Here is a 12,825-nt window from a genome sequence, read left to right on the forward strand (position 1 = left end):
CAAATATCACTAAAAATATCATGTTATCATGGATCATGTCAGTTATTATCGCTCCATCTGCCATTTATCGCTATTGTTCTTGCTTGCTTACCTAGTCTGATGATTCAGCTGTGCACAGATCCAGATGTTAATACTGGCTTGTCTAATGCCTTGATCATGGGCTGGCATATGCAAATATTGGGGGCGTACACCCCGACTGTTTCGGTAACAGTCGGTGTTATGTTGAGATTCGCCTGTTCTTCTGAGGTCTTTTAAACAAATGAGATTTAAGAAGGAGGAAACAATGGAGTTTGAGACTCACTGTATGTCATTTCCATGTACTGAACTCTTGTTATTCAACTATGCCAAGGTAAATTCAATTTTCAATTCGATGGCACCTTTAAGTTCATTTTGGGTAAATGAAAAAGTTGAAATAAAATAAAATGGAAACATTAGATGAAAAACTTAAAAATGAGAAATGTTGTCTTGGAACTAACTGAAATAAGTTGAAGTATTAAAACTGCTAAAACTAAAATTGAAATAAAAATAAATCAAAGCTAAACATAAATATAAAAAAAAAATATATATATATATAGTAAAACACACAAAATATTAAAACCTAAACTAAAATTTAAATGAAAACTGAAAATACAAAATTAAAAGCCAATTCAAAATATTAATAAATACTACATGCATCATAATAGGCATCGTTGGCATACTTCTGACACAAAAAGTTTTAAGATAACTTCCGGCCAAATTCTAAAGGCATCACTGCATGTAGAAGGCAGTCCATAATGCACTGCAACAAGTTCAGTAAAGATTCAAGATGGAGAACAAAGCAGGAAAAAAGCTAAATATAAACATATGTATAATTCATTAAATAACAAAAATGATCTATAAATAATATTTTAAAGTATTGCATTTTTATGCATATAAGAGTACCAAATCATTAGCTTTAGCAACATGTTAACACCAAACTGTACTGAAATCCAGTGGTGGACGAAGTACACAAATCAAGTACTTGAGTAAAAGTACAGATACCCTAATAAAATATTACTCCAATAAAAGTTTTAAGTACTTATATTCAAAAGTACTTAATTATTAAAAGTAAAAAGTACTGATTGATTAATGTATTTATTTTGCAATTTTACATACTCCATCCTACAAAAATGCTGGATTGAAAATGGACAAACCCAGCGATTGGTTAATTAAATGTTTGCCCAACATGCTGGGCAGTTTTATTTAAACCAACTATTGTTTAAAAATTACTATATGGCTGGCTTAAAATGAACCCAAAATAGCTGGTTGATTTTTAAAATTAAAAACCAGATGCAATTAGAGGCAACAATAATAGTCAAAAGGTGAACATTTATTAATAAGCAATTTAATAAATGTTTATTGTTTAATTATTACTCATTGAACATTAATAAATGTTCATTTCCAACATACTTTGGGTTAATTTTAATTAAGCAACACAGTAATTTTTAAACAATAGTTGAGTTAAATAAAACTACCCGGCAGGTTGGGCAAACATTTAACCCTACCGCTGGGTTAAAACAACCCAATTGCTGGGTTTGTCCATTTTTAACCCAACTTGGGTTGTTTTTAACCCAGCATTTTTTAGAGTGTACTGCATAAAATAGGATTGGGGGGGGTGATAGAGCTTAAGGTCAGAACACACCAAGCCGACGCCGACGAACTACTGGCGACGAAAGCAGACTGCGGGGTTGGCTCACGTCGGCAGGGTCTGGGTCCAAAGTTGCCCTGCCACACCAAACCAACGCTAAACAGCCGACGGCCAAGTAGCACGTCAGTTCTGCGCCTGCGTGAGATGAAAAGCATTTCCGTACCAGCAGGCGGCAGTAGCTGAACAGCCAATCAAAATGATCAGATGGCCCGACAGACCGACGAGCTCCAAGGCCGATCCAACATTTCGAATCGGCCGGAAGAAAGCAGACGAGGACCAACTTCAGCTGACGGTGCGGAACACACTGAGAAAACTTAGTCGGCCGACGAACAAAAACTGCCCGACGGCCGACCGTCGGCTTGGTGTGTTCCTGCCTTTAAATAGATTACAGCTCAGTCCAGCATCTCTATGAATTCTTATTCTTATGAATCGTCAAGTAGTCAGCACTAGTTCACGAACAACTGACAGTCCTGGCCTAAATATGATTTTCATTTACAATAATTCGGCATTAGTAACTTACTTTTCACACCATTAGTCGGGCACACACTTAAGCTCAGAGGATCTCCTGTTCTTGGTTCTTGTCCAGACTTGTGAATTCAGTGAACTGTTGACTGGAAACTCACTCTGACTGGATCATTTGAGTCAGTGAGTTGTTGACTCAAAAACAGATGCAATCCCATTCACAAATGAATCATTCAGTGTGATTTGCGAACCAATTTAACAGGTTAATTGAAAAGAATCAGCTTGTTCACGTCTAGGAGCGGGTGAGGATTTCTTCAGTTCAAAATAACAAGGAATGACATGTTTTTATGAAATGTAGTGGAATAAAAAGTACTTTGGAATGTAGTTAGGTAAAAGTAAAAGATTCCCAAAATAAAAAATACTCAAAGTAAAGATACTTGAAAAATGTACTTAAGCACAGCAACAAAGTAAAAATACTTTACTGTCCACCACTGCTGAAATCAATTGAGCTTCACGTGAGAACTGCTATTTGTATGACACATGTACAGTAGTTGCTGTCTGTGTAGAGTGTTCCAATTCAGTCACTTATGAGGTCCCATACCAGTTAGTACCCTGTGTACACAGGTAGCTTGCTAGGTTTGGAACAAAGCCAATATCTCCTAATCCTCAAGAACGCAAAAGCATGCAAAAGAACCTGTTGCACATCTGCTTCCATTTTACATGCAAAAAAGCGATTAGCAACCTGCTTGAAATAACGGAGGAACGCAATGAACCACAGCTTAATGTTCTGCCTCTAATGACTGTGTAACCACATTAGACGGGGGCATTTGGCGAAGGGTATTTTGCTCCCATTCCTTTGAAACACACTGTGGCTGATAAGAGAGCAAAAGCAGATAAGGTTGAAAGTGCCCCTGAGAATCAATGTCACACTTTAGATGCACTATTTGCTCACAGGTTTGCTCAAAAGAACTCAGTTAGTTTCAGCTTGGTCTCAGATGTTTCTCCTGCATTTCTTTAAGAGAAATAAAGCTAAATGGAACAATTGCTGTTGTACAGAAAGAGTAAAATGCTATAAAATTCACATGGATAGCTCAAATAAATTGAAATATGATGAGAAATATTTGAGTCCATACTGAGATATCTCATTTTTGATTGGTATATTGATAAATCTAAGGACGTTGCTGACACCGATGAAATCCGTTGAAACCCAAGAAACATCTAAAAAAGAAGCAGATTTCTCAATTTGTTCTCCATTTTTTCTCATGGCTCTCTAGAAACAATGCTAAAGCACCACACAAACCAACTTTTTTAAAGTTACAAGTACGCAACACAAACTTTGCAACTTCAAAACAGAGTTTCCTGACAAATTCAATCACAAAAATGAACATTTAACTGAAGCGACCAGGAAGCCACAGCTGAATCCCTTACCTGAATATGGGTCTATGGAGAAGCTTTCTTTTGATGGTCACATACTCATCCATTTAAGAGCACGAGTTCAAGGATTGTGTGAGCAGAGGCTTCAGTCAGACTGTCCCCAGCTGCTCCTCACATTGCCGTGTGCACTCTGCCCGATCCAGCCTCCCTCTCTTCTTTCTTTCTTTCTTTCTCACTGACGGCCCAGTGCAAAAGGCCATGGAGGCCACATCACAGAAAACGCTCAGGCAAACACCAAACGTTAAACTTAGAGAGAGCCAGGCGCCCTGCACCAGAGTTGAACTCTTCACGGTGGCTTTTATCTCTCTGTCCCTCACGCAAAAACGCTTCCTCAATGCCTGCCTCCTCTCCCTTACAGCCACTCTCCCTTCCAGAAAAGCTGTCGAGCACGCAAATTAACATTGGCGGACAGGGTCTGGTCAAAAAAGGGGCTGGACCCATGTCAGGAAACAGTAATTATATCACAATCTGGCTTGTGTTTAGTGTGATGTGTGGACAAAGTTATGCGACGCAGAGCGAGGTGTGCGTTTTTTCGCTTAAAACATTTTCGTTCATCTTTTGCAAATATACTGTAACTTGTAAACTCAAAATAACTTCTTAAGATGACAAAACGGCTTATTGTGAGCTCCGACAACTTTCAGATGAATACGTCTGAACACATAAAACATATAAATTTTTATCTCAACAACAGTGATTTGTATTGAGAAATGTTATCTCCACGTGGAAAGACAAACTGATTTGAAGCTTGTTGCATCACGGACTGGTTAGGACATCGTCAGGGTCAGGGATAGAATGGAAAATTGTCATGGAAAACTAAATACTGACTGTTTTTGGCACTGCAAAACTGCACTAAAATTATAAGTGGACCTCAGGGAGAAATAAAATGATAAGAAGAAAAAAAAAGAAGAAAGATACGAGCTCTTCAGGGGAGTCTCTCGTGCTTTATTCAAAAGAAACTTGGCTCTTTAGCCGGAGCGGGGCAGACAATCACCTGGAATGGTTACAAACACTAATATGATATTCAAGAGCGAGGATGTCAATCTCAGAGACTAACGGCATGGATACAGACGCATCAAAAAGAGAAAAAAGAAACATATCTGGCAAGTGGTACTACAGTATGTTCTCTGGATCATTAAAACCATCTTTAAAAATAACACGTACATTTCGCGGCCTGTCAACTGTTCAAAATATGTAGCATTAGATAAAGGTTATTTGAGCTTAATGCATGACTTTATGAAAGATATATTTTATTGTAAGGTTTATTAGCTACATCTGTGCACTCTTAAAACACTTTTAAAAATAAAGGTTCTTTATTTGCATTGATGGTTCCATGAAGGACCTTCAACATTCACAGAATCTTTCCATTGCAAAAAAGGTTCTTTATAGTGGAAAAGGGTTCTTTTAGAATATAAAAATTTTCATCACACTAATAAAAAAATATGGTTACACTATATTTTAAGGTGATACAGTTAGATTGTACTTCCTCAAATAAGTACTGAGTAATATTAATTAACTCGGCGTTTCTCAATGTGTGGGAGACATGACAGGTGGGGCGCGACAAACGAGAGGAAATTTGGTCATTTTTGTGCCCATCTCTTTCAACCTTTTGAGTCCTGTCCCACATATGGGATTTTTATTTATGTGCCCCTGAGAGCACGGTCCCAAATATGGGATTTAGAACGTTCAGTGACGTCACTTAACTGCCAGATTCAAACTGTGCTTTCGCGCGCTTTGGTTGGCGCTGAGCCAGAGACGGACGCGCGCTCAGCACTTCTCATTTATCACAACTATGCAGTGTTTTCAACCACATAATGTTTATTTTAGGTGTCAGACATTTAAATATACATAAGTACTAGTAAAACAATACATTTAGAGTTTGTAAAGTACATACTGATGTCTATGGAAGCAGCAGTAACAATCAATTCAAATATAATTTGCCGACGTGTTTTATTCATATCAGACACACATAGAATAAGTAACTACAAAGTTTACTCTATTTTTCTCCCAGATCACCGGCCACTTACTTACATGAATTTCGGGAGAAATTGATGAATTCACGTCCTATAAATCCGACTGACAGGGCTTGCTGTTGCTGAACAGCTACTTAAACAAACATGGCTGCGCCTATCTCGCGTTATAAATCAAGATCATTTATTAAAGATTTTAAACGACAAAACACACTCAATTCTACATATTTGAGAATCGGAATATCAGATAGTTGATGACATGGTAAGCAAGTTTTTGAATATTTTGAATAAAAAAGGAGAAACGAAATAAAAGCGTTAACGTTACATCTGTCATACAGTGTTATTGTGGCTGCGGTGTATGACGCGTCGCCATGGAAACAATAAGCGGAAACGTTCTAAAATAATGGTCGCGTAAAAAAAACCTCAAATAATATTTAATTTATAATTTGTATATAATAAATAAAATGCAAAGTGATAATATAACTGCACTTTTATTTTCTCTATTTCAAAGTTTTTAATGTAATGTTTTAAAATGTAATGTTAATAAAATAAGTTAAAACATTTTAACAGTTAAACTTAAAGCCTAGTTTATTAACATTTTGTTGGGGCGATTGGAGACAGGTGGGGCTCGGAACCCTTCCCTACCTCCAAAGTGGGGAATGGCAGAAAAAGTTTGAGAAACACTGAATTAAAGGTGCTAAAGAGGATGTTTTGTTTTATACATTTTTGCAATATTACTTGAAACTGTCTTTACTAACTGATAAAAGACTATTTATTAGGTGCACTGAAAGGAATAATATTAATATACATCATCTGTGCACGAGGTAGGGCCTTAAAAACATCAGCCAATCGTTTACACGATCATCGTGTAAACGATTGGCCCTCTGGCTTGTCAATCACTGCCGTGACATTCCTTGTGAGAGACGTGCGCGGATTGGCCCTCTGGCTTGTCAATCACTGCCATGACGTTCCTTGTGAGAGACGAGCGTGGCTGCGCACTCCAGTAACTTTCCACACTCCACAGGCGCCGCATGCAATGTTTTTGTCAGGAGACAGGAATAACAACTGCAGATTATGAGTTACCTGCGGTGAGTCCGACATAATGAATCCACTAACACGACACAGCGAATGCCGGTGGTAAACACTCGTTTTCCAATACTTGAGTTTTGGGAGGCGTTCCCTCGAAAGGAGGGGGGGTTGTTCTTACGCATGCGCTCATTTCAAAAACTCAGTAACAGTCTTTGGTTTCTCAGTCGACGAAAATATCCTCTTTATCACCTTTAACTACAAGTACTTACTATAGAGTTACAGTTAGGGTTAGGGTTTGGTTTAGGGTTAGTTACCTGTAATTATGCATAATTTACTGTTATTACATAGTAAGTACAAGTAGTAATGTGTAATAAGTCACCTTAAAATAAAGCTGCTTTTGGAACCTTTATTTTTAAGAGTGTAGGTCCAGAGATTAAAAAAAATAAACCTGTTTTAAGACCCCATTTAATTCAGTTTTCTGATCTTCTTATTGACACAGGAAATATGAGATAGGACATTTGAAAGGGCTTGTGTCATCGTTTTAAACAGCCAATAGGCTTTAGTTTCATCACGTTATGTCTAAAAATTTTCAAAGTGAAAACACGTGGACTAAAAGCCACAAAACTCAAGTTTTGATTTGTAGGGTCTTGAAAAGTTTGGGTAAAACAGCATATTTCTTCTTTTGGTCAGTAAGGTAGACTCTATGTACAGTTCTAAAAAAAAATAAAAGTTTACAACACAAACCAAAGTACAACGCTGCGAACCCAAGGTGCATCAGGGGTCACTGAAATAAGATAAGATAACAAATATAGAGATATGATGCAAATGCAGAGATAAGATGCATTGTTAATACGTGACAAATTCACTGACAAACTGAATCAACCAAGAAATAAAAAATATACAAAAAGGCCTATAAAATCAAGACATGTCACATAAAAATGGTGCAGTGGAAAGAGAGACTGGAGTGTCCTAATAAGGTAAAAATATGAAAACTAGGACAAGGAGAAATACTAGTCCAAATACAATTATATCCTGTCAAATTATCATAATTAAAATGAAAGAAAAAATAAAAATATATTGTCAACATACACTAATAAAAATATGTAGCACTGGGCTAAAAGTGGTAAAACGTTGTATAGATTAATGTAAAAGTGCACTCAAATGTAGGAAATTTTACATAAAGTCAACATTACTCATATGAAAACAGATCCCAGTTCTTTCAGGTAATCCCGAAATCATCCAGGCTCTGTGATCGGACACAGATGGAGCATATACTGTGCGTAAAACTTTCAAAGAAACACTAATATGGGGATAAATCTGACATCAGAGCCTGAGTAATGTTTGAGTTACTCTTAACTGGCCCATCAAATAAAATACAAACAATCCAAACTGTTTACTCATCTATCATGAGGCTCAGAAATACAACACATGGCTTAGGCATATATCTTTGGCGTATCTGATGTTATTTTAATAACTGCATAAGGCTCAATGATAAATAAGCATGTCTGAGATGATGAAAAGGAGAAAGCATTTTTAAATGCAAAATCTACTTTTAAATGTATTCGCCAAGTTTTTAGAAATGCACTTTTTGTATTTGTGTTGGCTTCATGCACTTTGGAAAAATGTTTATATTGTTTTCTACAAGGTTAAATCAATAGGCCTATTTGGAGTCATTTGACATATAAGAGCCTAAACTAACATTGCAATACCATAAATAGATCAAAATATCCAATAAGTTGATATAAGACCTCGCCACACAGTCATTAGGGCCTGTGTGATATCATTTCCTGGTTTTCCTGTCATATGACCACAAAATGGCTTTCTTGCATGTTGCTTTTACCCCACTAGCCCCTGCTGGTAGACACTGTAACTACACCATCTACTTCTGAAAAGCAGCATATTCTGATGAAATAACTGTAACATATAAAGTGCTAATATATCATTTTATTATAGTAGATGTTACCAGTGCCTGATTCTTTTTGGAGGCTTTTAAAAATGCAAAATTGACCTGTACTTTTCCACGACTGCTGCCTTTGACGTCACTGCTTCAGCATATGAAGGCCGTGGGACTGTGTGTGTTGTTGTGCTGCCATCAGCCAATCAACAATGTCACGATGTCATTTGCGTGCAGTTCGACTGTGACGTGATTGACAATTGAGATTAATGGGAATGCTAATGGATATAACTCTCCCCAGGTCTCCTTGGTTATACTACATGACTTAAAATCCTTAATTTGTTAAACTTTTAATGAAGATGTTTTAGGATGCATAGTACCATATTGGTGAATATTAGAGTTTTTATCAGTATCAGATAATATTTGATATATTTTGGCCAGTGTTGTATATTTAATTGTGCATGCTCATTTACCTAATTTTTACATTTAGATTACCTTTGCCATCATCTAACGCTTAGCTTTGTCACATTCTGTGGCTGTAGTAATCGCATGACGCAGGAGAATCCAAACAAACATTTCTTTATTAATCCACAGTGAGGCACACAAGAGATCACAGAAGAAAACTAACACAACCACATAAAATAAAGACAAGAACGAACCAAGAACTGAGGAAAATAAGGGCGTAAAGTCTCCATGAAATCAAAATGAAAGTTTTTTGGCTTTTACTATGAATATGTTAGCCTTACTGTTATTTATAAGCTAGTGTGCTTCAAAACAATTATAATTACAAAATTTGCTATAAGCATTCAAAACTTACAGTCTCTCACTTCCAAAATGGATAAATGATTTTGATGACATCGATCTGCATTTCAGCTTCTAATCAGATTTTCTGTCTAATCAAATGCTCTCTAGAATCTGAAGCGTCCCGCCCCCCTACATTATAAATAGACGCTGAAGCTGCGGCTGGAATCGGCCACTTGTTCACACATTTATTATTTTCTACACGGTGAATGGCACGGATAGGGAACGATTCAGACAGTGTAAATATGCTTTCCATTCTGGATTCACGTTAGTATCACGCAAACCACCACACAGCCTGCTCCGCTCCAGAGACACAATAGCACAAAGCGAATCAAAACGTATTGGACCCATTTGAATTCTGCACAGAATGCTGCATTTTAAAGCGATATGGAGGAGATTAGGAGAAGAAACGGTTAGAGATTAGAAGGAAACCAAAGCTTTACTGAGCTCAACAGCTCTAGCCGAGCTGTGATATAAACGGAACGATATTGGCTATTTTAAAAAAGGGGCGGAGCTGTTTGATATGTCCCGCCCTGTCTACCTGTTACAGTGGAAATTACGTCAACACACTGAATAACGCTGCGCATTTCAAAGCACTTCAGTGGGCCTTTATATACACAGGGAGGCAATGAACTGAACAGAAACAGGGACTAATTAACAACCAATGAAACTAACTAGGAACTCAGGTAGGCAAAACAGGAACAGAACACATTGAAAACAAAACCAAAACTGACTATTACAAGTTAATCTTTAAAGGTGCCATCGAACGTTTTTTTTTACAAGATGTAATATAAGTCTAAGGTGTCCCCTGAATGTGTCTGTGAAGTTGCAGCTCAAAATACCCCATAGATTTTTTTTAATTAATATTTCTAACTGCCTATTTTAAAGGCATAATTAGAAATGCGCCGATTCAGGCTGCGGCCCCTTTAATTGCTCGCGCTCTCCGCCCCCTCCCGAGCTCTCGACTCTATCATTGCATAAACAAAGTTCACACAGCTAATATAACCCTCAAAATGGATCTTTACAAAGTGTTCGTCATGCAGCATGTCTAATCGTGTAAGTATGGTATTTATTTGGATGTTTACATTTGATTCTGAATGAGTTTGATAGTGCTCCGTGGCTAACGGCTAATGCTACACTGTTGGAGAGATTTATAAAGAATGAAGTTGTGTTTATGCATTATACAGACTGCAAGTGTTTAATAATGAAAATAGCGACGGCTCTTGTCTCCGTGAATACAGTAAGAAACGATGGTAACTTTAACCACATTTAACAGTACATTAGCAACATGCTAATGAAACATTTAGAAAGACAATTTACAAATATCACTAAAAATATCATGTTATCATGGATCATGTCAGTTATTATCGCTCCATCTGCCATTTTTCGCTATTGTTCTTGCTTGCTTACCTAGTCTGATAATTCAGCTGTGCACATCCAGACGTTAATACTGGCTGCCCTTGTCTAATGCCTTGAACATGGGCTGGCATATGCAAATATTGGGGGCGTGCATATTAATGATCCCGATTGTTACGTAACAGTCGGTGTTATGTTGAGATTCGCCTGTTCTTCGGAGGTCTTTTAAACAAATGAGATTTATATAAGAAGGAGGAAACAATGGAGTTTGAGACTCACTGTATGTCATTTCCATGTACTGAACTCTTGTTATTCAACTATGCCGAGGTAAATTCAATTTTCAATTCGATGGCACCTTTAAAAACACTAATAATTTACCACTGTTAAATGTATACTTTAGCAAATCTCAAAATAAATATCCATTTTCATATGTACATTATAATGTTGATAAGCATAAATTCACTTGTAGATTTTTTTTATTTTTTTTTTATTATAGTTTTTAGTGTTTAGTGACAAAACAGTGTTAAACTGTAACATCAGCCATTTAGTGAGTAAAGGCAATAATATTATTGGCTTCTCTGCATCAGCCAGAACTGTCATATTGGTGCATCTCTCAACATGTTTACAGAAGAAGTGTATTCAAATAATTGTCTGTATATGAATATAATTTTTAATTTATTTTTGAATTTTAACTTAATAGACTAAAAGCAACATCTTCGAGAAACATCTGCTGTAGTTTATAATTCATTTGTAAAAGCATATGAAAACACTGCTTCCTTCTTCCTTCAACCAGGTTTTGTATACTCACTGCATGCTAGTTTTTGAAACAGTACTACCATATGCAGCCAGAAACATTTGAGATTGCGGTATAGAATCCTTATCCAACCACAATCCTTGATGTGTTTTTTTTTAAGCCAGAATGGAAATGTGAAGATGGAATCTACAGTGTGGAAAATTCTACCTCAGCCCAATTATAAATGTCATACAGACATGACTGAACATATCCATATGGTATAATACAGCAGAAAGTAGCCAATGAAGGGATCAAAGATGGAGGATAAGTCTAACACCCAATAAAAGCCACCAGCCACAGTATCTATAGCAACAGACTTCACAATCCAGGATACAGCAGATATTCAAAAGGACAATACAGACTTAAAGGATTATCATTGGACTTCCTTAGAGGCGATGGTAAAAGCACAATTGGACAGATTACCGTGCCTGTTCTCCTTGTGCACCACGCCAAAGAAGACACATGACCCTAACATTGAGTTTAATGTATGTTTTCTTCTTCCTGGACTCCTTCCTTCCATGATCTCCTCATGACACAAAGGTTAAGAGTCACCACCATCCTGCACCACAGAGTTGATAAAACTGTAGTGTCACTTCTGAAACCAAATTTATGATATTCAAATATGAAATTTAATCGTGCTTGGTGAGCAGCTTTGGAGAATTTGATGTTTCCCCATTCAAAGAGATAGGAGCTGCACTTGCACGCCCGAGAGGCGTTTCAAAGATGGCCGGTGAGGGAAATGACTTGACTTAAAGGGACTTTGACTGAAACAGCTGCCCAAGAGGCATTTCAAAGATGGCTACCGAAATGACTTGCCTTAAAGAGACTTTGTATGATACGGAATATCCGTGGAAATGTTACTAGTATCTGATTTCGTAAACAGTTTGTTTCTGAATATAAAAATGTCGACACAATGTAACATACTTGCTCTGGCACTAGTTTTGGATTAAGAGATGTGCTTGTTGTCGTCATTTGTTATTGGTGTACAAGCAGAATGTGATAATTGGTTGGTGTTGCATTTGTCCTGCCCCTCCTCCACTGTGATTGGACGGCTGGGTAAAAAGTGACAGTGATGAGAGCAGCATTTTACCCAAAGTTGAACATTCTTCAACTTTCAGCACCTTGTCACACTGTTGGTGTTTTAAAAAACGTGGCACTCCCATTGAAAACAATTAGATAAATACGCTAGCCTCTGGGGAAAAAAAAAAACCTCTTTGGTGGACACAAGCCCTTAGTGTTGATTTTTTATTACCCTGCACCTAATTTATTTCTGGGTTTTATGTTTACTATTCACCAGAACTCCATGTCATAGAAATAAACCAAATTTATAGGCCTATTTCTGTCTTGTTAGGTGGTTACATCTTGTAAGTCTTGTGGAATGCTTTCAACCTTTTGTATCTAGATTAACTCCAGGTAAAACGCT

The 12,825-nt window shown here is 37.1% G+C and overlaps 1 protein-coding gene across 7 annotated transcripts in view; it reads right to left on the reverse strand.

Annotated features, from left to right (window-relative positions):
• pde1a (phosphodiesterase 1A, calmodulin-dependent) overlaps nucleotides 1–12,825 on the reverse strand; it is a 133,605-nt gene that overhangs the window by 49,723 nt on the left and 71,057 nt on the right. The window contains exon 1 of one of the 7 annotated variants that reach the window (XM_048194515.1): nucleotides 3,557–3,936. The exons of the other annotated variants lie outside the window; for them this stretch is intronic. Coding sequence (XP_048050472.1) covers nucleotides 3,557–3,609 — 53 coding nt within the window. The 5' untranslated portion in view covers nucleotides 3,610–3,936. Of the gene's footprint in view, nucleotides 1–3,556; nucleotides 3,937–12,825 lie in introns of those variants that run through there. 7 annotated transcript variants of the gene reach the window in all.

Source organism: Megalobrama amblycephala, linkage group LG6 (assembly GCF_018812025.1).
Source record: "Megalobrama amblycephala isolate DHTTF-2021 linkage group LG6, ASM1881202v1, whole genome shotgun sequence".
NCBI lineage: Eukaryota > Metazoa > Chordata > Actinopteri > Cypriniformes > Xenocyprididae > Megalobrama > Megalobrama amblycephala.